Source organism: Prionailurus bengalensis, chromosome C1, assembly GCF_016509475.1.
Source record: "Prionailurus bengalensis isolate Pbe53 chromosome C1, Fcat_Pben_1.1_paternal_pri, whole genome shotgun sequence".
NCBI classification, from domain to species: Eukaryota; Metazoa; Chordata; class Mammalia; order Carnivora; family Felidae; genus Prionailurus; species Prionailurus bengalensis.
The window spans coordinates 41,309,672-41,334,031 of NC_057345.1; the positions used below are offsets into that span (position 1 = coordinate 41,309,672).

At 37.3% G+C, this 24,360-nt stretch overlaps 1 protein-coding gene across 4 annotated transcripts in view; it reads right to left on the minus strand.

Moving 5' to 3' along the window:
- EPS15 (epidermal growth factor receptor pathway substrate 15) overlaps positions 1 to 24,360 on the minus strand; it is a 151,504-nt gene that overhangs the window by 22,777 nt on the left and 104,367 nt on the right. For all 4 annotated transcript variants that reach the window (XM_043578752.1, XM_043578754.1, XM_043578751.1 and 1 more), the window contains exons 16-21: positions 21,575 to 21,778; positions 19,639 to 19,755; positions 19,321 to 19,411; positions 16,648 to 16,683; positions 15,609 to 15,745; positions 4,306 to 4,375 (exon numbers count right to left, since the gene is read on the minus strand). In XM_043578752.1, coding sequence (XP_043434687.1) covers positions 4,306 to 4,375; positions 15,609 to 15,745; positions 16,648 to 16,683; positions 19,321 to 19,411; positions 19,639 to 19,755; positions 21,575 to 21,778 — 655 coding nt within the window. The remainder of the gene's footprint in view (positions 1 to 4,305; positions 4,376 to 15,608; positions 15,746 to 16,647; positions 16,684 to 19,320; positions 19,412 to 19,638; positions 19,756 to 21,574; positions 21,779 to 24,360) is intronic.

Here is a 24,360-nt window from a genome sequence, read left to right on the forward strand (position 1 = left end):
AAAAGAATATTATTCGGTCTTAAAAAGGGAAGAAATTCTGATACACGCCACAATATAGATGAATCTTGAGGATATAATGATACGTGAAATAAGCCAGTCACAAAATAACAGACACTGTATGATTCCATTTATGAGGTATGCAGAGGAGTCAAATTCATAAACACAGAAAGTAAATGGTGGTTGCCAGGGGCTAATGGGAGAGACTAATGAAGAGTTCTTATTCAACAGATACAGAGTTTCAGTTCTGAAAGATGAACAAGTTCTGGAAATGGATGGCTGTAATACTTGCACCAATGAACTATATACTTAAAAATGGTTAAAATAGTAAATGTTTTGTATATCTTAACACAATGTTAAAAAACCCACTATCAGGACAAAATTGTTAAACAACCCCCACCACCCCCTATTCCCATCCTATATGTTCTGTAGGAAGAGTAATTGATTCATCCATTCATTCAGTCATATTATGTGCTCAGGTATGGTTTAAAGTTCTTAGGACACACCAGTGAATACAAAGATCCAAATTCCCTGGGACTTAAAATCTAGTGGCAGGAGGAGGAGAAAGATAGAGAAAAACAAAGTAACTTATTTAGTATGCTAGAAAGTAGTAAGCCATAATGAAAAAATAAAGAGTAGAGAATAGTAAGGGAGGAATGTTAGGCTAGGTGTGGAACTCATAAATGTTAAATAGGGCCAGAATATGCCCCACTGACAAGGGGACATTTTGGCAAAGATTTGTTAAGGTAATGTAGCAAATCAAGTGGATATATGGACAAAGATCATCCCAGAAATAGGGAACAGCTAAGGGCCTAAGAAACTGGCCTGTTGTTTCAGCAACAGCAAGAGAGCCAGTGTGGTTGGAGCAGAGTGAGTAAAGGGAATAATGGTAAGAGATACTGTTAGAAAGGTATAGGCCATTGTAAATCTTTTGCTGGATATAATCTGGAGGTAGAGCCAGTAAGATCTCTTGGCAGATTATGGATAACATAAGAGAAGAAGTACCAAGGATGATGCTAAGGTTTTAGGTCTTAGCAACATTAAAGATGAAATTACCATGAACTGAGATGGAGCAAGTTGCAAGAGAAGCAGGTTGCGAGAGGAAGACTAGGTGTTCAGTGGCAGATATGTGTGTTAGCTATACCTATCAGATATTCAAATACAGGTATCAGTAGGTAGTTGGATATATGAGTTTAGAGTTCAGGAAAAAAAGATGTGGCTAGAGATCTAAATGAGCATATATATGGTATGTGAAGCCAAGAAATCAGATAAGGTCCCCAAGGGAATACAGATAGAGAAGAAAGAGGTCCAGAGTCTAAGACCTAGAGTAATAAAACATGAAGAAGTTGGAGAAGAGAGGAAGAATCAGCAAAGGAGACAGAAGGAATGATCCAAGAGGTCAATGGGAAACCAGAGACTTCATTTGAACGTGGGTCCATTCATTACTCTTCTTTAACCTTGTGAAACAGTTTCATCTCTCCATGTTTTGATTTTCCTTGTCTGCACAATAAACATAATACCAATTACCTCATGTAGTTGCTGTGAGATTTAAATGAGACCAGGTATTGGAAAACAGCTAGCCCATGTAGTACTGAGACTGTGCAAGAGCGCAATAAACGGTATGTTATTAAGATGGTTAACAACAATGAATGGTAGTTCCCTCTCAGGCTATTATAGTCATTTATTCTTTTTTTTTTTTTTATCTTTTTTTTTTTTTCAATGTTTATTTATTTTTGGGACAGAGAGAGACAGAGCATGAATGGGGGAGGGGCAGAGAGAGAGAGGGAGACACAGAATTGGAAACAGGCTCCAGGCTCTGAGCCATCAGCCCAGAGCCTGACGCGGGGCTCGAACTCACGGACCGCGAGATCGTGACCTGGCTGAAGTCGGACACTTAACAGACTGCGCCACCCAGGCGCCCCTATAGTCATTTATTCTAACGCTTTACATAAAATTAGTTAGGAACTAGAAACAAAAGCAATAGACACCCACAGTAAGCCTGCAATCTACTACACCAGCCTTAACCTGATGGTTCTTCTATCTATAAATAAGCTTTATCAAAACACCTGGTTTTCCTTGAACATGCCCTGTAAGTCCTGCCTCCCTTCCTTGCTCATGTTGCTCTCTTTGCTTCATTTACTCTCTTTCCATATATACTTAACTAAAATTCTAACCCATTCTTTCAAGGCATACCACAAAAGCCACCTTCTGCTTTGAAATCATTCATGATTTACCCTGATTGGAGGTGATCTCCCTTTCCTTTAAATTTTTACAGTTTTGATGAACTTCCATGGCACTTACCATTTCAATCAAGAGTTAATTACAGTTGACCCTTGAAGTGTGTTATATGCAGATTTTTCTCAATAAATGCAATATAGTACTGTCAACGTATTTTCTTTATGATTTTCTCAATAACACTTTCTTTTCTCTAACTTACTTTATTGTAAGGATACATATAACATACAAAATATTTGTTAATTGACTGCTTATGTCATTGGTAAGGCTGGTAGTCAACAGTAGGCTATTAGTAAAGGTTTTGGGGAATCAAAAGTTATATGAGGATTTGCACCTGCATGGGAGGGAGGTCAATGTCCCCAACCCCCATATCGTTCAAGGGTCACCTGTATAAATATATTAACCTTTCATTTTATTTTCTTAGGACTTCCTTTCTAATCATACAATATCCTTAACAATATATTAATTCATCAGTTTAATAATGAGAGTCTAAAAAATGCACATGTATTTTTAAAAGATATTAATTTAACCACTGTTACTTCAATAAGCCTTTTAGAAATCTTATTTGCTGCTATTCTAAGCTTTGGCTTAAATCAATACCCAGCACTACATTAAATCTTGTTTTCTACATATCTGCCTATTATATTCCTTTTTATTACTTGTGTTGGAAGTTAATTTCCAACCTGAAAACAACACACACTGCTAAATTTCATATTGTTATAATTTGTACAAGAAATCCAAATTGAGAAGGCATTTCTACTAATTTTTCTCTATGCTCATAATCCTCAACTTGTCACATCAGCAAATTTGTGTACTGAATAACTCACCCTATATTCATCTGGAAAAATAAGGAAATCTATTTTAGCATGGTAACTTGAGGAATTTACATGTTTGCGTCCACTTCCCTCTAATTTCCTGCTCTCCTACACAATAGATGGTCTGTTTTATTTTTTAATGAATAGTGAGAAAGAAGCAGTGTTACTTAGTTGCAGAAGCTTTTAGACAAACCGGACTTTGGTTTGAATCTTGGCTTCACCTGGTTCAAATCTAGTAAACTATACAATTTTGATCAAGTTACTTAAAGTTCTGGTCCTCAGTTTCCTGGTCTTCAAAATGGAAATATTACTTAAAAGGATAAATTGAAAATTAGATACCATAAATAAAGCATAAAGACTGGACATTTAGCTTTTCTCTGTATTATTAAAGAATCTATCCATTATTTGTAAAGCTATTACCATTACCTACTGGAAGCAACTAGTTTTTAAATTTAGGCCAAGATCCATTAGAGTCGTTACTGACTTAGAAAATGTCAAACAACACTGCCTTTTATAAAGCAAAAAAAATTTTTATTGGTTTTACTGGATAGAGTACATTTTCTAGCAAGATTTTTTTTTTCAATAAAGTATAGCTGACATACAATGTTACATTAGTTTCAGGTGTACCACACAGTGATTTGACAAATTTATACGTCATGCTATGCTCACCATGAGTGTAGTTACCATCTGTCACTGCACAACACTATTATAATAGCATTGACTATATTCCCCATGCTGTACCTTTTATTCCTATGACTTATTCATTCCATAACTGGAAGCCTGTATCTCCCAATCCCTTCCAGTAAGATCTTTACATGAATAATAAATGAGATAAATGAATAAGAAAAGTAGAAAGTGATATGCCAACATTTGCCATTATTATTAGTAGATTACAATTGGCTCTATGCAGTAATTAAAAAAAATTTTTTTTAATGTTTATTCAGTTTTGAGAGACAGAGAGCAAGCAGGGGTGGGGCAGAGAGAGAGAGGGAGACACAGAATCCGAAGCAGGCTCCAGGCTCCGAGCTGTCAGCAGAGAGCCCGACGTGGGGCTTGAACTCACGAACTGTGAGATCATGACCCAAGCCGAAGTTGGACACCCAACTGACTGAGCCACCCAGGCACCCCAACTATGCAGTAATTTTAAAGGCTTAAGTAAGTAAATAGGACAAATATATTTGGAAACAAATAAAAAAGAGGCTTAAAGAAAAGGTAAATATTTTTACTGTTCAAAGAAACTGATCAATTATTTCCTTACCCGAATCACTTGCTGCAACAACAACTGTTCCACCAGGAGCAAAAGGATCATTGTGCTTCAATGTTTCTACCTAAAAAAATTACACAAAATCATGACTATGAGAAGCAATGTTTCACAGCTGAAACCTCATTGCCACACCAAGGAAAATATTCTTCACAAACTCTAAATTAGTTAAGAAATACAAGGCATTAGGAATAAATGTTTCCCCTTATTGATTTGCAATCTAATTAAATTGGAATGATAAACATCATTTTCTAATCTTCTTTTATTGTATAATATAATATCCATTCAAAATGGTACATGAAACATGCATGTCTTGACAAACAAGTATCAAATGAACACTTATGTAATCACCTTCTAAGAAACTGCCAACACCTCAGAAGCCTTATGTGCCCCTCTCCAATCACAATACCATCCTTCCTCGGTAGAGGTTATTATCATCCTGACTGGCGGCATTCATCTCTTTTCTTCATAGTTTTGCTACTGGTACAAATACACACTATTACAACTTTTCATTTTGAGGTAATTTTAGATTTCTAGAACAAGTGTAAAGATAATACAGAGAGTTCCCATATATCCTTCACTCAGCTTCCTCTAATATTAATATCACATGTAATCATAGTACATTATTAAAACTAAGGAATTAACACTGATACAAAACTATAAGCTAGAGATTTTATTTAGATTTTTCCAGTTTTTCCACTAACGTCCTTCTATTCCAGGATGACATGTTGCATTTAGGGTGCATACTATTCTAACTCTTAAATATCCTAGTAGTTAATATCAGTAAATACTAGATTTCTACTTTCTAATTGTTATCTAAAAATAATTCTAGCATTTGTCCCATCAGAGGAACACACACACGTGCTCCAGAGGAAGGGGGAGAAGAAAGGAGGGAGAAACAGAGGAGCATTCCTAAAAAGACCTTCTACTTTCAATAGCCAGGTAAGAATCTGGACCAAGTGACAAGGGTGAGTGGCTACATAGTGAGGACTTTACCAGAAGCGAGAGATTTCTGCTATAGAACTGTTTTCCTAACAGTTCTATATTTTAGTTTTTAGTTTTTAATCATAATCAAACAAAGTATGTACTTAGGAAGAATTAACTGAACTTTCTCTTTCTGGCATCAGGCTCTTGTTAAGAAGCCAACAAAAGCCTTAGCAGACAGTTAGATGAAAGGGGCATGAAAAGGGTTTGGGAAAATTTATCTCCTCTGACTCATGGCTATCCATGTCATCTGTATTACAGGCTCTATTTCTAATCATCAAGAAATTGGTTATTACAATTGAATGTCAAAGAATATTGCAGAGCTCAATTGATACATTTCCAAATAAAACAAATTTATTTGAAAAGAGAAAAGTATTGCTAACCAGGACTTGTAGTACAGTCTCTCTTTATAAAAGAGAACCCATTTAAACTACTATTAGAAAGTGGTAGAGGTTTTTGCAAGATGGCGGCTTAGGAGGACGCTGGGCTCACCGCGCGTCCTGCTGATCACTTAGATTCCACCTACACCTGCCTAAATAACCCAGAAAACCGCCAGAGGATTAGCAGAACGGAGTCGCCGGAGCCAAACGCAGAGGAGAGGCCCACGGAAGAGGGTAGGAAGGGCGGCGAGGCGGTGCGCGCTCCACGGACTGGCGGGAGGGCGCCGGGGCGGAGGGGCGGCTCGCCGGCCAAGCAGAGCCCCCGAGTCTGGCTGGCAAAAGCGGAGGGGCCTGACGGACTGTGTTCCCACAACAAGCGTGACTTAGCATCTGGGAGGTCATAAGTTAACAGCTCTGCTCGGAAAGCGGGAAGGCTGGAGGACAAAGGGAGGGAGAGCTGCTGAGCCCCCTGACAACAGAGCTCAGTTTGGTGGGGAACAAAGGCGCTCGCCAGCGCCATCTCCCCCGCCCATCCCCCAGCCAAAATCCCAAAGGGAAACAGTTCCTGCCAGGGAACTTGCTCGCTCCGCGCAAACACCCAACTCTACGCTTCTGCGGAGCCAAACCTCCGGCAGCGGATCTGACTCCCTCCCGCTGCCACAGGGCCCCTCCTGAAGTGGATCACCTAAGGAGAAGCGATCTAAGCCTGCCCCTCCTGCCCCCGTGCACCTTGCCTACCCACCCCAGCTAATAGGCCAGATCCCCAGCATCACAAGCCTGGCAGGGTGCAAGTAGCCCAGACGTGCCACACCACCCCACAGTGAATCCCGCCCCTAGGAGAGGGGAAGAGAAGGCACACACCAGTCTGACTGTGGCCCCAGCGGTGGGCTGGGGGCAGACATCAGGTCTGACTGCGGCCCCGCCCACCAACTCCAGGTATACACCACAGCACAGGGGAAGTGCCCTGCAGGTCCTCACCACGCCAGGGACTATCCAAAATGACCAAGCGGAAGAATTCCCCTCAGAAGAATCTCCAGGAAATAACAACAGCTAATGAGCTGATCAAAAAGGATTTAAATAATATAACAGAAAGTGAATTTAGAATAATAGTCATAAAATTAATCGCTGGGCTTGAAAACAGTATACAGGACAGCAGAGAATCTCTTGCTACAGAGATCAAGGGACTAAGGAACAGTCACGAGGAGCTGAAAAACGCTTTAAACGAAATGCATAACAAAATGGAAACCACCACAGCTCGGCTTGAAGAGGCAGAGGAGAGAATAGGTGAACTAGAAGATAAAGTTATGGAAAAAGAGGAAGCTGAGAAAAAGAGAGATAAAAAAATCCAGGAGTATGAGGGGAAAATTAGAGAACTAAGTGATACACTAAAAAGAAATAATATACGCATAATTGGTATCCCAGAGGAGGAAGAGAGAGGGAAAGGTGCTGAAGGGGTACTTGAAGAAATAATAGCTGAGAACTTCCCTGAACTGGGGAAGGAAAAAGGCATTGAAATCCAAGAGGCACAGAGAACTCCCTTCAGACGTAACTTGAATCGATCTTCTGCACGACATATCATAGTGAAACTGGCAAAATACAAGGATAAAGAGAAAATTCTGAAAGCAGCAAGGGGTAAACGTGCCCTCACATATAAAGGGAGACCTATAAGACTCGTGACTGATCTCTCTTTTGAAACTTGGCAGGCCAGAAAGAATTGGCACGAGATTTTCAGGGTGCTAGACAGAAAAAATATGCAGCCAAGAATCCTTTATCCAGCAAGTCTGTCATTTAGAATAGAAGGAGAGATAAAGGTCTTCCCAAACAAACAAAAACTGAAGGAATTTGTCACCACTAAACCAGCCCTACAAGAGATCCTAAGGGGGACCCTGTGAGACAAAGTCCCAGAGACATCACTACAAGCATAAAACATACAGACATCACAATGACTCTAAACCCGTATCTTTCTATAATAACACTGAATGTAAATGGATTAAATGCGCCAACCAAAAGACATAGGGTATCAGAATGGATAAAAAAACAAGACCCATCTATTTGCTGTCTACAAGAGACTCATTTTAGACCTGAGGACACCTTTAGATTGAGAGTGAGGGGATGGAGAACTATTTATCATGCGACTGGAAGCCAAAAGAAAGCTGGAGTAGCCATACTTATATCAGACAAACTAGACTTTAAATTAAAGGCTGTAACAAGAGATGAAGAAGGACATTATATAATAGTTACAGGGTCTATCCATCAGGAAGAGCTAACAATTATAAATGTCTATGCGCCGAATACCGGAGCCCCCAAATATATAAAACAATTACTCATAAACATAAGCAACCTTATTGATAAGAATGTGGTAATTGCAGGGGACTTTAACACCCCACTTACAGAAATGGATAGATCATCTAGACACACGGTCAATAAAGAAACAAGGGCCCTGAATGAGACATTGGATCAGATGGACTTGACAGATATATTTAGAACTCTGCATCCCAAAGCAACAGAATATACTTTCTTCTCGAGTGCACATGGAACATTCTCCAAGATAGATCATATACTGGGTCACAAAACAGCCCTTCATAAGTTTACAAGAATTGAAATTATACCATGCTTACTTTCAGACCACAATGCTATGAAGCTTGAAATCAACCACAGAAAAAAGTCTGGAAAACCTCCAAAAGCATGGAGGTTAAAGAACACCCTACTAACGAATGAGTGGGTCAACCAGGCAATTAGAGAAGAAATTAAAAAATATATGGAAACAAACGAAAATGAAAATACAACAATCCAAACGCTTTGGGACGCAGCAAAGGCAGTCCTGAGAGGAAAATACATTGCAATCCAGGCCTATCTCAAGAAACAAGAAAAATCCCAAATACAAAATCTAACAGCACACCTAAAGGAACTAGAAGCAGAACAGCAAAGGCAGCCTAAACCCAGCAGAAGAAGAGAAATAATAAAGATCAGAGCAGAAATAAACAATATAGAATCTAAAAAAACTGTAGAGCAGATCAACGAAACCAAGAGTTGGTTTTTTGAAAAAATAAACAAAATTGACAAACCTCTAGCCAGGCTTCTCAAAAAGAAAAGGGAGATGACCCAAATAGATAAAATCATGAATGAAAATGGAATTATTACAACCAATCCCTCAGAGATACAAACAATTATCAGGGAATACTATGAAAAATTAACGCCAACAGACTGGACAACCTGGAAGAAATGGACAAATTCCTGAACACCCACGCTCTTCCAAAACTCAATCAGGAGGAAAGAGAAAGCTTGAACAGACCCATAACCAGTGAAGAAATTGAATCGGTTATCAAAAATCTCCCAACAAATAAGAGTCCAGGACCAGATGGCTTCCCAGGGGAGTTCTACCAGACGTTTAAAGCAGAGATAATACCTATCCTTCTCAAGCTATTCCAAGAAATAGAAAGGGAAGGAAAACTTCCAGACTCATTCTATGAAGCCAGTATTACTTTGATTCCTAAACCAGACAGAGACCCAGTAAAAAAAGAGAACTACAGGCCAATATCCCTGATGAATATGGATGCAAAAATTCTCAATAAGATACTAGCAAATCGAATTCAACGGCATATAAAAAGAATTATTCACCATGATCAAGTGGGATTCATTCCTGGGATGCAGGGCTGGTTCAACATTCGCAAATCAATCAACGTGATACATCACATTAACAAAAAAAAAGAGAAGAACCATATGATCCTGTCAATCGATGCAGAAAAGGCCTTCGACAAAATCCAGCACCCTTTCTTAATAAAAACCCTTGAGAAAGTCGGGATAGAAGGAACATACTTAAAGATCATAAAAGCCATTTATGAAAAGCCCACAGCTAACATCATCCTCAACGGGGAAAAACTGAGAGCTTTTTCCCTGAGATCAGGAACACGACAAGGATGCCCACTCTCACCGCTGCTGTTTAACATAGTGCTGGAAGTTCTAGCATCAGCAATCAGACAACAAAAGGAAATCAAAGGCATCAAAATTGGCAAAGATGAAGTCAAGCTTTCGCTTTTTGCAGATGACATGATATTATACATGGAAAATCCGATAGACTCCACCAAAAGTCTGCTAGAACTGATACAGGAATTCAGCAAAGTTGCAGGATACAAAATCAATGTACAGAAATCAGTTGCATTCTTATACACTAACAATGAAGCAACAGAAAGACAAATAAAGAAACTGATCCCATTCACAATTGCACCAAGAAGCATAAAATACCTAGGAATAAATCTAACCAAAGATGTAAAGGATCTGTATGCTGAAAACTATAGAAAGCTTATGAAGGAAATTGAAGAAGATTTAAAGAAATGGAAAGACATTCCCTGCTCATGGATTGGAAAAATAAATATTGTCAAAATGTCAATACTACCCAAAGCTATCTACACATTCAATGCAATCCCAATCAAAATTGCACCAGCATTCTTCTCAAAACTAGAACAAGCAATCCTAAAATTCATATGGAACCACAAAAGGCCCCGAATAGCCAAAGGAATTTTGAAGAAGAAGACCAAAGCAGGAGGCATCACAATCCCAGACTTTAGCCTCTACTACAAAGCTGTCATCATCAAGACAGCATGGTATTGGCACAAAAACAGACACATAGACCAATGGAAGAGAATAGAAACCCCAGAACTAGACCCACAAACGTATGGCCAACTCATCTTTGACAAAGCAGGAAAGAACATCCAATGGAAAAAAGACAGCCTCTTTAACAAATGGTGCTGGGAGAACTGGACAGCAACATGCAGAAGGTTGAAACTAGACCACTTTCTCACACCATTCACAAAAGTAAACTCAAAATGGATAAAGGACCTAAATGTGAGACAGGAAACCATCAAAACCTTAGAGGAGAAAGCAGGAAAAGACCTCTCTGACCTCAGCCGTAGCAATCTCTTACTCGACACATCCCCAAAGGCAAGGGAATTAAAAGCAAAAGTGAATTACTGGGACCTTATGAAGATAAAAAGCTTCTGCACAGCAAAGGAAACAACCAACAAAACTAAAAGGCAACCAACGGAATGGGAAAAGATATTCGCAAATGACATATCGGACAAAGGGCTAGTATCCAAAATCTATAAAGAGCTCACCAAACTCCACACCCGACAAACAAATAACCCAGTGAAGAAATGGGCAGAAAAGATGAATAGACACTTCTCTAAAGAAGACATCCGGATGGCCAACAGGCACATGAAAAGATACTCAGCGTCGCTCCTCATCAGGGAAATACAAATCAAAACCACACTCAGGTATCACCTCATGCCAGTCAGAGTGGCCAAAATGAACAAACCAGGAGACTATAGATGCTGGAGAGGATGTGGAGAAACGGGAACCCTCTTGCACTGTTGGTGGGAATGCAAATTGGTACAGCCGCTCTGGAAAGCAGTGTGGAGGTTCCTCAGAAAATTAAAAATAGACCTACCCTATGACCCAGCAATAGCACTGCTAGGAATTTATCCAAGGGATACAGGAGTACTGATGCATAGGGCCACTTGTACCCCAATGTTCATAGCAGCACTCTCAACAATAGCCAAATTATGGAAAGAGCCTAAATGTCCATCAACTGATGAATGGATAAAGAAATTGTGGTTTATATACACAATGGAATATTACGTGGCAATGAGAAAAAATGAAATATGGCCTTTTGTAGCAACGTGGATGGAACTGGAGAGTGTGATGCTAAGTGAAATAAGCCATACAGAGAAAGACAGATACCATATGGTTTCACTCTTATGTGGATCCTGAGAAACTTAACAGGAACCCATGGGGGAGGGGAAGGAAAAAAAAAAAAAAGAGTTTAGAATGGGAGAGAGCCAAAGCATAAAAGACTGTTAAAAACTGAGAACAAACTGAGGGTTGATGGGGGGTGGGAGGGAGGAGAGGGTGGGTGATGGGTATTGAGGAGGGAACCTTTTGGGATGAGCACTGGGTGTTGTATGGAAACCAATTTGTCAATAAATTTCATAAAAAAAAAAAAAGAAAGTGGTATATATATATATATATATATATATATATATATATATATACACACACAATGGAGTATTACTCGGCAATCAAAAAGAATGAGAACTTGCCATTTGCAACTACATGGATGGAACTGGAGGGTATTATGCTAAGTGAAATAGTCAGAGAAAGACAAAAATAATATGACTTCACTCATATGAGGACTTTAAGAGACAAAACAGATCAACATAAGGGAATAATATAAAAAATATAATATAAAATAATATAAAAACAGGGAGGGGGACAAAACAGAAGAGACTCATAAATATGGAGAACAAACCAAGGGTTACGGGAGGGGTTGTGGGAGGGGGGATGGGCTAAATGGGTAAGGGGCACTAAGGAATCTACTCCTGAAACCATTGTTGCACTATATGCTAACTAATTTGGATGTAAATTTTAAAAAATAAAAAGAAAAAAAGAAAGAAGTAGTTAATATTAATGAAGCTTTTAGAACTAAAGATGACAGTACTTATTTTAACTGATGCCAATAATATTATTATAAAACTATCACACTAGCTTATATTCTGATTATATTTGCTGAATGAATAAAGAGCATTCAAAGGGGAGCCTGGGTTACTTAGTCGGTTCAAGTGTCCAACTCTTGATTTCAGCTCAGGTCATGATCTCACGGTGCATAGATCGAGCTCTGCATCGGGCTCTGTGCTGACCACACAAAACGGGCTTGGGATTCTCTCTCTCTCTCTCAAAATAAATAAACATTAAAAAAAAGAGCAATCAAAGAAAAATACTAAGCTGGTCTATATAGCCAAGTAACTTTGCATGGTTCCTAATTTAATAGTCAAAATACCAGTGTGAGAAATAGTCACTGACGTAACCTAAGTCACCAACTATTATTGCTTCTTCTCTTTACTTTCAGGGAAGGAAATGCTAACAGGCCTGATTTTTAACAAAAGCTTACAGATTTATTTGCCATCACAGACAGAATTAGAAAAAGCAGGGCTACATGAGTGTTGGGTTTAATTTCTATTACTTCATCACACTGTGCCCCACATAAAAGACCATTAAGACACAAAGAGGAACAGGAGGGACTGTGCAGCCCATGAAGGAATAAGAGGCCACTAAATGTTAGGTTCAGTGTGATAATTAGGCAATTTAGTACACAAAAGTAATTTCATAACTAAAATTCAGATGGCATGATTTTATAGAATGTTCCAAAATTATCATTGAAATTCTCTCTCTTAAGCATCACTCATCTACCCCTCCACTCTGACTATATCATTTAGTACCTACACAATGCTACCATACGCTAGCTAGGACAGTAAGGAATGGCAACTGTTTGGTTTGTGTTGGTTTTTTAAATTCCGTCCCTCTGTGGGGCGCCTGGGTGGCTCAGTCAGTTAAGCGTCTGACTTCAGCTCAGGTCATGATCTCGCGGTCCGTGAGTTCGAGCCCCGCGTTGGGCTCTGTGCTGACAGCTCGGAGCCTGGAGCCTGTTTCAGATTCTGTGTCTCCCTCTCTCTCTGCCCCTCCCCTGTTCACGCTCTGTCTCTCTCTGTTTCAAAAATAAATAAACGTTAAAAAAAATAAAAAAATAAATAAAAAAAAAATAAATTCCGTCCCTCTGAGAACGGAGACTAGCCTTGAGGGAATAGAAAAGACTTTTGGGGACAGACTCAGACCTGGAAACATAATAGAGGCCTATTTGAAAAAGAAGGAAGATCACAAAACACAAGGGCACTGTAGCTGGGAAGAATAAAGTTTAAATCTTAGACTACAGTGGTGAAGACCTTAGATTTTGGTCAGATAGACCAAGGTCTGAATTCAGTCCTATCACTTACTAACTTACTATCACTTAACCTCTTTAAGCCTCACTTACTTTATCTAGAAATGAGTCTGCCGGTGCCTGGGTGGCTCAGTTGGTTGCACCCGACTTCACCTCAGGTCATGATCTCACAGTTCATGAGTGTAAGCCCCTCATCGGGCTCTGTGCTGACAGCTCAGAGCTTGGAGCCTGCTTCAGATTCTGTGTTTCCCTCTCTCTCTGCCCCTCCCCTGCTCGTGCTCTGTCTCTCTCTCTCCCTCTCAAAAATAAACATTAAAAAAAATTTTTTTTAATTAAAAAAAAAATGAGTCTGGTAACCTGAGCTTCATGTGATTATTGTGAAGCTGAAATGAAATAACACAGGAAAAGAGGTTAGCACCACACCTGGCACAGAGAAGAGATGAGACAAACAGAGCTATTAGTATATTGCCAGTTTGGTTTTTTGTTTTGTTTTTAATGGAGAAATCAAGAGCAGCCAGCAAGGGCAATGTCAGTTTCAAAAACTGGGGAGGAAGGAGAACAAGTAAATAGAACAAATAGTGGAAAAATTTTACCAGGCAGGAGGAACAGGAGAAACTTGTTTTATTTTTAAGTTAGGAAGAGCTGCTTTGGCTTTCTTGTTCTTTAATGATAAGAGTGGAGAATAAGAGGGGCACCTGGGTGGCCCAGTTGGTTAAGCATCTGACTCTTGATCTTGGCTCAGGTCATGATCTCACAGTTCATGAGTTCAAGCCCCACATCGGGCTCTGTACTGATTGATGGTGCAGAGCCTACTTGGGATTCTGTCTCTTCCTCTCTCTGCCCCTCCCCTGCTTGTGCTCTGTCTCTCAAAATAAAATAAACTTAAAAAAATAAAAAAGAGTGAATAAGAGACTAGAATAAGGTAAGAGGAAAAAAATTCAGGTTGCAGCCAATTTTAGAAGAATTTGGCAAATGGGTCCACATTGCAAACTAAGTGTTATAGGAAAACACAGTATCCAATAGCCTGTGGAAACCACAAATATTCAGTTACAGAGGCACTTGCTCAGTTTTACATCAATGGAAAATACCAGTTATTGGCCAAATAGCTCTTTACTCAGTACAGAAAGAAAACAATTAAAGAATATCAAAATCTATTACTTTAAAAGAATCAATTACTCTTTTAAGGGAGTATTCTTAATCTAAGAGAATTAAAGAGACACAATTTTTTTTTTCAAATGCCTGTCAATCAACTGTTCCTTTTTGGGTCTGTTTTACTTTTGGATAAGAAATATCATCCTTAAAAAAAAAATAAGCCTCCAAATAAAAACTAAAAATAAAAATAAAAAAAAATCCAAAACCATTCATAATTATTGAATCTGGGTGATGGATACATGGAGGCTTATTAAAATATTTCATTATATTACTCTATCTTGGGTATGTTTAAATAACCATAATATAAAGATTTTGTTTTTAAAGGCTTCAGATGATAAAGCACTTAGCTGTATGACCTTGGTTACTTCTGAGTTCCAGTGTCCTTATTGTTAAAATAGGGCTACCAACACCTACTTTGCAAGGCTGATGATTAGAAAAAATGAATGTATAGCACACAGAAGAACTGGGATCACAGTATGTGGTTATTAAATAGTGACTGTTACTTGTATATATGTTCTCAAGAGAGTCTGACATTTAGTGGGAATTTGTATTTCTTTACAAGATTAATGTGTTATAAAACATATATAAAATATGTCTATAAAGTAATATAAATAATTTTAGTTTTCTAAAAGATCAGTGCTGTTGTTTTGGGGTTGATTTTCATTATTTCAATAATGCATACCACACATTTCTGAAAAGCTTTATTGAAGACTGGTTTATGGCTTTCCAATCATTTATTTTAAATATCCCTAATGGGATATTTAAATGGGGATATTTGAGCCTTATGAAGGATGGACTTGATTTTTCAATGAAATAAGTTACTCCAGACAATTCCACTGTGTGATAAAACTGTGAAATGCCAGTCTGAACCCAAAACTAGATGGATTGGATGAGACTGATTTTTTACATAGCCCATCAGAAGTAATCTAAAAGACGATCCTTTCATCACTGTGTATTTCAAAAACTCACTTAGGGCACTTGTTATCCATTTAACAATTTTTAACCCACCCACTTACCGAAGTATTACTGCCATTGTTGGCTGCGCTGAAAGGGTCGGTACTTGAAGTGGCAAAAGGATCAGTAGAGGACTGCTTGAAGAAACAGTCAGATGCAAATGGATCTGAACCTTTGAAAGGATCACCTCCAAATGGATCTAAGAAAACACAGCACATACATGAAAGACTAAAAACTACTACACTAAATTTCCTGTCACTTGAAGGTATGATAATTGACTTAATAAAAAGATATTTTTAACTTCTGCAGAATCTAAAATAGGTACTTTGGATTCCAATTATTGATTATAAAAAAAATATAGACAGTTGCACCTAGTTAAATAGCTTGAATTAATATTCTTTTTCCTATTTGTTCATCATTCACCCAAAGCAAATCAACAATGCCAACACTTACTACACAAAGGTTACCTGTATGCTAGGTTTAAGTAATTCCTCTAAGCAGGTGATTCTAATTTTAGGGGAGTGGGAATCACAAATTCCTTTGTGATTTGGTTAAAAAATACAGTCTTTCAACTAATAAACTTATTTGGAACAGGTTTGGGAAGCAGAACTAAATGGTACACAAGATTTGCTTTAATTCTAATGTAAAATCCCAGGGAAAGAATATATTATAAAGCCTGATATTTAGTAATTCTTTAAGATGTTTTCTTTCCCCCCATTCATACACTGTAATCTTAGGAAAACAAAATGTTCTAAACCCTGTAGTAGCGCAGATCACTATACTCATCTAATCCTTGGTGAACAAGGAAAAATCAGTCTAAGTATTATTAAAAGCATCAAAATATAAACATTAATGTTATTTTTTAAAAAGTAATGCTAACAGTTCATTAAGCAAATTCACAAGCATCTACCACTTTCTTTCTAAAAATGCCAGGCACCTACAATATCTTAGTGGGGCCTTATAACCGTTTAAAAATTGAATAAAAAAGAAGCCCACTTACTATAACTACCTAACTTTGATCTCTCATTTCTAAATACAACATAAGTTTATAATCAAGTAGAATCAAATTATAGCTAAGTTGGACCTCAATAATATACTCACCAATTTTCCCAAAAGGATCATCCTTAAAAGGATCACCTGTGATAAAATAAATAAGTAGGAATCACAATAACAATATTTACTGTGTGACATCATTACTTAAAAGTAACTTTAAACAAAAGCAAATTTTGTTAAAGCAAAGTCTGTTTCATTAACTCCACCTCAAAGTAGATAAAACACTAAATGCCATTCACCTTTAGGAAACACTCAAAATAATAAAGAGTAAAGGCAGAACATTAACATACCTCATAAAAGAGGCTAATTTTAACTGGAGTCAATTATACTTAACTCTTGATCACAAGTTGAAGTTACAGACAGAAGGGAAAAGACAGGCACAACAGCAATAATTTTACTAACAAAATTCTCTACTCTTCACAAGAGTACTGGATGGGTATTATCATCACCAGTTCAGAAACAAAGACACTAAGCTTCACTGAAGTAAAAAATAATTCTTCTAGAACTAAAGAGTCCAGAAACAAACCCTTACATTTATGGTCATTTGTTATTTGACAAGAGTGCCAAGAAAATTCCACGGAGAAAACAGTCTTTTCAACAAATGATGCTGGGACAACTGGACAGCCACATGCAAAAGAATAAAGTTGGACCCCTATCTCATACCATATACCAAAATTAACTAAAAATAGATCAAAGACTGAATGTAACAGCTAAAACTATAAAACTCTTAGAAGAAAACTTAAGAGTAAATCTTAATGACTTTGGATCTTAGATATGACATCAAAAGCACAAGTGATGAAAGAAAATACAGATAAGTAGGACTTGATCAAAATTAAGACAATGCAAAATACAAGAAAGTATTTGCAAATTATATATTTGATAAGGGACTTGTATTCAGAATATGTGAAGAACACTTAGAAGTCAACAATAAAAAGAGAAACAATAAAAAATGGGCAAATTATTTGAATAAAATTTCTCCAAAGAAGGTAGACAAATGGCCCATAAGGATATAGAAATATGCTCCACAAAAGATACTTGTAAATGAGATATCCGATGAAGGGTTGTATCCACAATCTATAAAGAACTTATAAAACTCAACACCCCCCAAAAATAATCCAATTAAAGAGTGGGAAGAACACATGAATAGACATTTTTCCAAAGAAGACATACACCTGGCTAAGAGACACATGGAAGATGCTCAACATCACTCATGATCAGGGAAATATAAATCAAAACTACAAGGCGTTATCTCCTCACACCTGTCAGAATGGCTACAAGTAAAAACACAAGAAACAGGTGTTGGCGAGGATGTGGAGAAAGGGGAAGCCTCTTGCACTGATGGTGGGAATGCAAACTGATGAAGCCACTCTGGAAAGCAGTATGGAGGTTCCTCAAAAAATTAAAAAAAAAAAAGAACTTTACCCAAAGAATACAAAAATAGTAATTCAAATGGGTACATGTACCCCGATGTTTACAGCAGCAATATCTACAATAGCCAAACTAGGGAAACAGCCCAAATGTCCATCGACTGATGGATGCGTAAAGGTGTGGTATGTATGTATATGTATCATGGATATTATTCAGCCATCAAAAAGAATGAAATCTTGCCATTTGCAACAATGTGGATGGAACAAGAGAGTGCAAAATAAGTCAAAGAAAGACCAATACCATATAATTTCACTCATATGTGGAATTTAAGAAACAAAACAAACTATTATAGGGGAAAACAATGAGAGGCCAACCAAGAAATAGACTCTTAACTATAGAGGACAAACTGATGGTTACTAGAGGGGAGGTAGTCAGGGGGATAGGTTAAATAGGTGATGGGGACTAAGGAGGGTACTTGTGATGAGCACCAGGTGTTGTACATAAGTGATGAATCACTAAATTCTACACCTGAAACTAATATTACACTGTATATTAACTAATTGGATTTGAAATAAAAACTTAGGGGGCCTGGGTGGCTCAGTCGGTTGGGCGTCCAACTTGATTTTGGCTCAGGCCATGATCTCATGGTTTGTGGGATTGGACCCCATGTTGGGCTCTGCACTTACAGTGGGGAGCCTGCTTGGGATCCTTTCTCCCCCTCTCTGTCCCTCCTTGCCCCTCTCTCTCTAAATAAATAAATAAACTTAAAAAGTAATAATAAATAAAAATAAAACTGTTGTAAACTGACCTATCAGTTTCACAAACTGATTTGGAAATAAATTGCAAAAAGAGCTTTGACACAGTGGTATATAACACAGTTTACATTAATATAAGGTATTTTAAATTATTAAACTTATATTTATTTCTTCAATAACACATTAGGCACCTTAAGAGCAGGGATCAGGCTTCTAACTGCTATAGATTCCACTGTTTTAAAAGCACGGTGTGGGCACTTTAGTAGTAAAAATTGCTGGTTGACTTAAGAGTACCTAATCTCTTCTCCTGGTCCATAATATGTCTTTCTTTTGATTCTTATTCTGAAGAAGAAAAATGCTCTTAATCAGAGGCTCGTAAGACATAATCAGTGGCTTAGTCCCACGAGTTAGTTGCCGGAAGAGGACAAATACCGCAAGTACAAACATATCACATCTCTACTCCCCTCTATTTTTGTTGTAATAAGTAGGCTCTAAAAACTAATTCTTATACAATTTATATATGAAATTCTTATACAGTTTATATATTAAAAAGCCTTTTTTTCTGGTAAACCCATAATATAAAAATAAGAGTACTTACTGCCAATAAAAGGATCAGACTGGAAAAAATCCAAGTTTGTATCTGCAACTGGATCAGGCAGTGAACTTGATTCTACATTAAATGGATCTCCCTAAAAATAATTTTAAATTAAAAAATATTGTTTTAGGAACCAGTTTTAAGATGTAACATTTTAAAATATAATAACATGCTATGAAAAATCAATGAAAGGTAATATAACAAATATTTCTATAGTCATAAAGTTCACTTAACACATTTTTCTTTCCTTAGCCTAAAACAGTATATAACCCATCCAGAAAAACCAGTAAAAGAACACTTACATATAAAATTATTTTTTACCTCTTTTGAATGTCTGTCACTATTAAATTCAGAACAAACTTTCTCACTAACAGCTGCAGTCACCGCTTCGTTGTCATCAGTCACACCAGAAGGCAGTATTTCAGGACTACTTCTTGCCTACAAAATATTAATGTTACATGGACTAACAATGTATTTTCTACTTGTCATAGGAAACTGACAAAGGATAACCAAAACATACTAAAAAATACAAAAGACAAGCAGAACATATTCATTAAATGAGTTCTTCTCTTAAAAGCTTTCTTAGGAAAATGGTATCATCAAGTATCGAAGTCAATCAGGCCAGAAAACTTCAGGTCATCCTTAACTACTTCCCTTCGGTCATCCCCCAGCTAGCTTCCAAGTCTTGCTGAGTCAACCCCCTACCTTCTTCTCAAATCCATTCCTTTCCATCCTCACTGTCACTATCATCCATTTATAGTATCATCATTCTGGTCTCCAGCTCACTGTAAAAACCTTCCAAATGACTTCCTGCTTCCAATATGTGCCCTTCCAATCAATCCTTCTTATAGTAGCCAAAATAATAGATCTAAAATGTGAGTCTGATCATGACCCTTCTGGTTAAACTTTCTTCAGTGGTTTCCCATTGCTTTCTGGATTTTAGCCAGTAGATAAAAGGGCTTAAGAAGTGGCAGAAATCTCCATTTCATATCACCCTATGTTTTTGAAGGATAACCGAGTAATCTGCCTTTTGTACTTAAAAGAATATTATATAATGAATCCAAGATTGCAATGCCTAAGTAAAAATCAGTTTGTTAATTTTATATCTTTTATATTTCTCAAGCTTGTATTCTTCTCATCATCATTCCTCCAATTACTGCTTAAGTTTAGGCTAAAACAGTATCATACAGACCATTCCGATAGTTTCTTAACAAATCTATGTGTCCAGTCCCACTCCTGAATCCATTTTCTACATTTTCTAAAAGGTAAATACAATCATGTCACTTCTTGCTTATAATTCTTCAGTGGCTACTCAGTGCAATAAAATAAATCACCCAATGCTTCAAGATGAATCCAAATTTCTTACTCTCTAGCCCTTTGTAACCTAAAAGTGGTCATTTTTATCCAGGTACACATCACAATCACTTGTGGAATTTTTTTGTAAAAATATATGTACCTGGCACCATTCCAGAAACTCTAGTTCAGCAAGTTTGGAATGGGGTGCAGACATCTCTATTTTAAGAAAAAGGTAATGCAGGTAGCCACTATAAGAAAGCCTCATCTCCTATCAATACTCTCCCCACCATCACAAGATGGCCTTCAAGAACTTCTTGTGACCCTATGAGGCATGTTTTCTCCCATCTCATACCTATGCAAATGCTGTTTTCTCTGCCATGAACATAGCACCTTCTTCCTTACTTAACCCTTCTTACTCTGAAGCTTACCTATATACCTTTCTCTACAAAATCTTGAGCCCCCTCCAAGCTGTCCTTCCTAAATATCCTGTGCTTCCTTTATCACAGCCCTTTAACACAGTGTAACACTACTAGACTGTATGCTACTTAAAGGCAGGGCTAAAGTCTTTTGTGTCTGCAGCTCTCACACATAATACAGCAGCACTGCTGCACATAGCTGGTGCTCTCTAAACAGCTGGTAAATAAATGTCCTCAACATTATGAAATAAAGAATTACTTTCAGCATCGGGTGAGAGTACTTAAAAAATGTTTTATACAGTTGCTATCTATAGAGCTGTTTTGAAAACACACTTTATAATTAATTGATTGAAATTATATTTTACACTAATTAAAACTGTTAGAACTGTTGAATCAATACCTACTGCCTGCCTCTTAGAGGGAAAAAAAAAAATTCAACCATCCTTAGATGAGGCAAGGCCACATATTTATATTAAGTATGATGTCAACAAAAACTTTTCTTCTTCTGAAGTTGATTATGGAGGTTATGTAACTATTAGACTCACTGGAGATTCCTGGTGTATGGGCTCAGACTCCAGGTTGCCTTGGCCTTCAGCATGCTCATTAAGGTTAGCTGTTTCACTGCTGCTGGTGCTGAGGCTGCAATAATCTGTAGCACCATTTACAAGAATGCTGTGTGGGCTACTGCACCAATTTAACTGATTATTATGGTTTTCCAGCTCTTTCATCTCCATCAGTTTCATTTGCATCTGTCAACACAAAGTAAAAATACAAAACAGAATTTATTACCAGAAAGACTCACAACAGAAAAATAGCTATACCCTTAGACTGAGTCAAAGATAAATTTGCTTCCATTAAGGAGAATCCTCTGGGGATGCAGTATGACTTAGAGAGATTTCAGTAATCGATCCCAGAGAGTTCTCCTGAAATTCCAGTATATATGGATTTGCTTTTGTGCATCTTTTGAAAGTTTCAAGAATTTTGATTCAAATATCTGCATTTTAGTGTCCTTTAGGTATAATTGGGGAAAATGTCACGGTATTGGGAAAAAGATAGCAAAGTAAGAGAGCAAGAGAAGATTTTGTGATGAAGCTTGGGAGAAATAAAGGAAGTTGAGGGAGAACACACAAGGGTTTGGCGCCATCTACACTCCTATTGGGAAGGAAAGGAGTGAAGACGAAGGTAAAATGAACTACTGTCCTATGCTCTGGCATTATTTATTAATGGACTAGAGTCCTAGGAATGGTCTCTAAATCTAAGCTATTCTAAACATGTTAAATAAAGGACAAAGTATTGTGGATATCAGTATCCAAGTGACTTTATATTTCTGGGACAATAGGGGGACACAGAGGCAGAATTCAATAAGCTGTAATATTCAGTATTGAAAGAAAAAGATTGGGACCAGAAGCAGGAAAAAAATGCTTATTGATACCAACAACTATAATAAAGAAAAATAAATTAACAAACATCTCAAAGAAACTGAAGAGAGGTCAGAATCAAAATATGTTTCTAGTTGGGGTGCCTGGATGGTTCAGACAGTTGTGTGTCCAACTTTGGCTTAGGTCATGCTCTCATGGTTTGTGAGTTCAAGCCCCGCATCGGGCTCTGTGCTGACAGCTTGGAGCCTGGAGCCTGCTTCAGATTCTGTGTCTACCTCTCTTTCTGCCCCTCCCCACTCATGCTCTGTATCTCTCTCCTTCAGATATAAATAAACATTAAAAACATTAAAAAAATATGTTTCTAGTGAAAAGAAGTAATGAATGGAATTTTACTGAATAGTGCCCATTTTTCATAAAATATATTTTTTACGCTACATTGGAATTCCCTTTATTTATTAGCATGTTGTGTGGTTGTTTTGTTTTGTTTTAGGAATCATAAAAATTACCTATTAGCATTTCATAAATCAAGTCTCAATTCCCCTAACCTTATTTTCTGCATAAGGTTTTTAAGTTGCTCATTTTGGAATCTGTAATTTACCAAAGGTCTTTTCAGGGTCATCAGCTGAGAAAGGAACACTATTTTGGACTGGGAGACAGATGTCAATCAAGCTCTATCACCTTCAACTCTCTTAGTCAAAGTTTAGTCTCCAAGTTTCCATTTCTCAACCCATAAAGTAAGAACTATCTCCACAGATGATTAAGTGAAGCAGAAATTTTTGAAAAAACTCTGTAAAATGTAAAGGTCTGTGTAAACAGTGGACATTGAGTATAAAGTGCCTAGCACACTGCATTTCTCACTATTATACCAATTAAATTTTCCTATTTCTTTTCCACTAATTCATTCCATATTTAAAAAGTTAAAGACCTTGATCTCTTTGTGGGCAGGGACCACAACTTTTGCCATCAACTTTGTATGTCCAACATCTAGCACAATGATGTACACCGTAAGTGCTTTTATGTTCACTGAATGGACACAAGTATTGTGTTTATAAATTTAAACAGTGGGTTATCAGTAAGCATATGTATCTACCAAACTGTACTGTATTGAGAATTTAAACTAACAATCCAAAATACTACACATTTGTAACACATAGCATATGCCTTGTATATTCCTAGTGCTATTGAGTCGTGGCTTATAAAATATTTTTTTACTTTAAACCATAGAAAGAAATAGATTTTACACCCTAACCCAGTAAATATATATGTATTTATTTGAATATGCATGTACATAAACACATATATATAGATACACTGATCCATATAAATAATTTACACACATGCACACACACATACATACACATACAATCGTGAAAAAATTTCATGAAAGTACTTATCCTTATGCCATGTAACGCACCCTGATGTTTCCTATTCTGTCTTATTTCATTTTTATTTGTATTCATTTTTTCAAATACAAAGTATGTCTTTATTTTTTCTAAACAAAAACAACCGGTATAAGTATATATATGAATGCGCAGGCACACAAAGACAGGTGCATCCATGTGCAGACAGAATTCTAAAAAGATACCATACTGCAAACATTGTTTTTCTCCAGGAGGTAGAATTATCAGACTTCTCACTTTCTATTTTTACAAATGTACATAGTGTAGTGCTCCATTATTACCAACAGTTAATTTGATCTTTTATACATTAAATACTTGCAATGTATATGAGGAGAACAAATGTGCATGTATAAAACAATTTTATGCTATTTGGATAAAACAATTTTATGTTTATGGGTGAGGCAGTGTTTCTCACTGAGTTGGGCACAATCACTGACTATACAGGCCAGGGAGATGTTTTCCGTGGGGACCAGAGGCACAGCTCTCCCCTTGTCCATCTGCCTCAGAGCTGCCCAATATCTCCTCTATATTTTCCCATTTCTGACTTTTTTC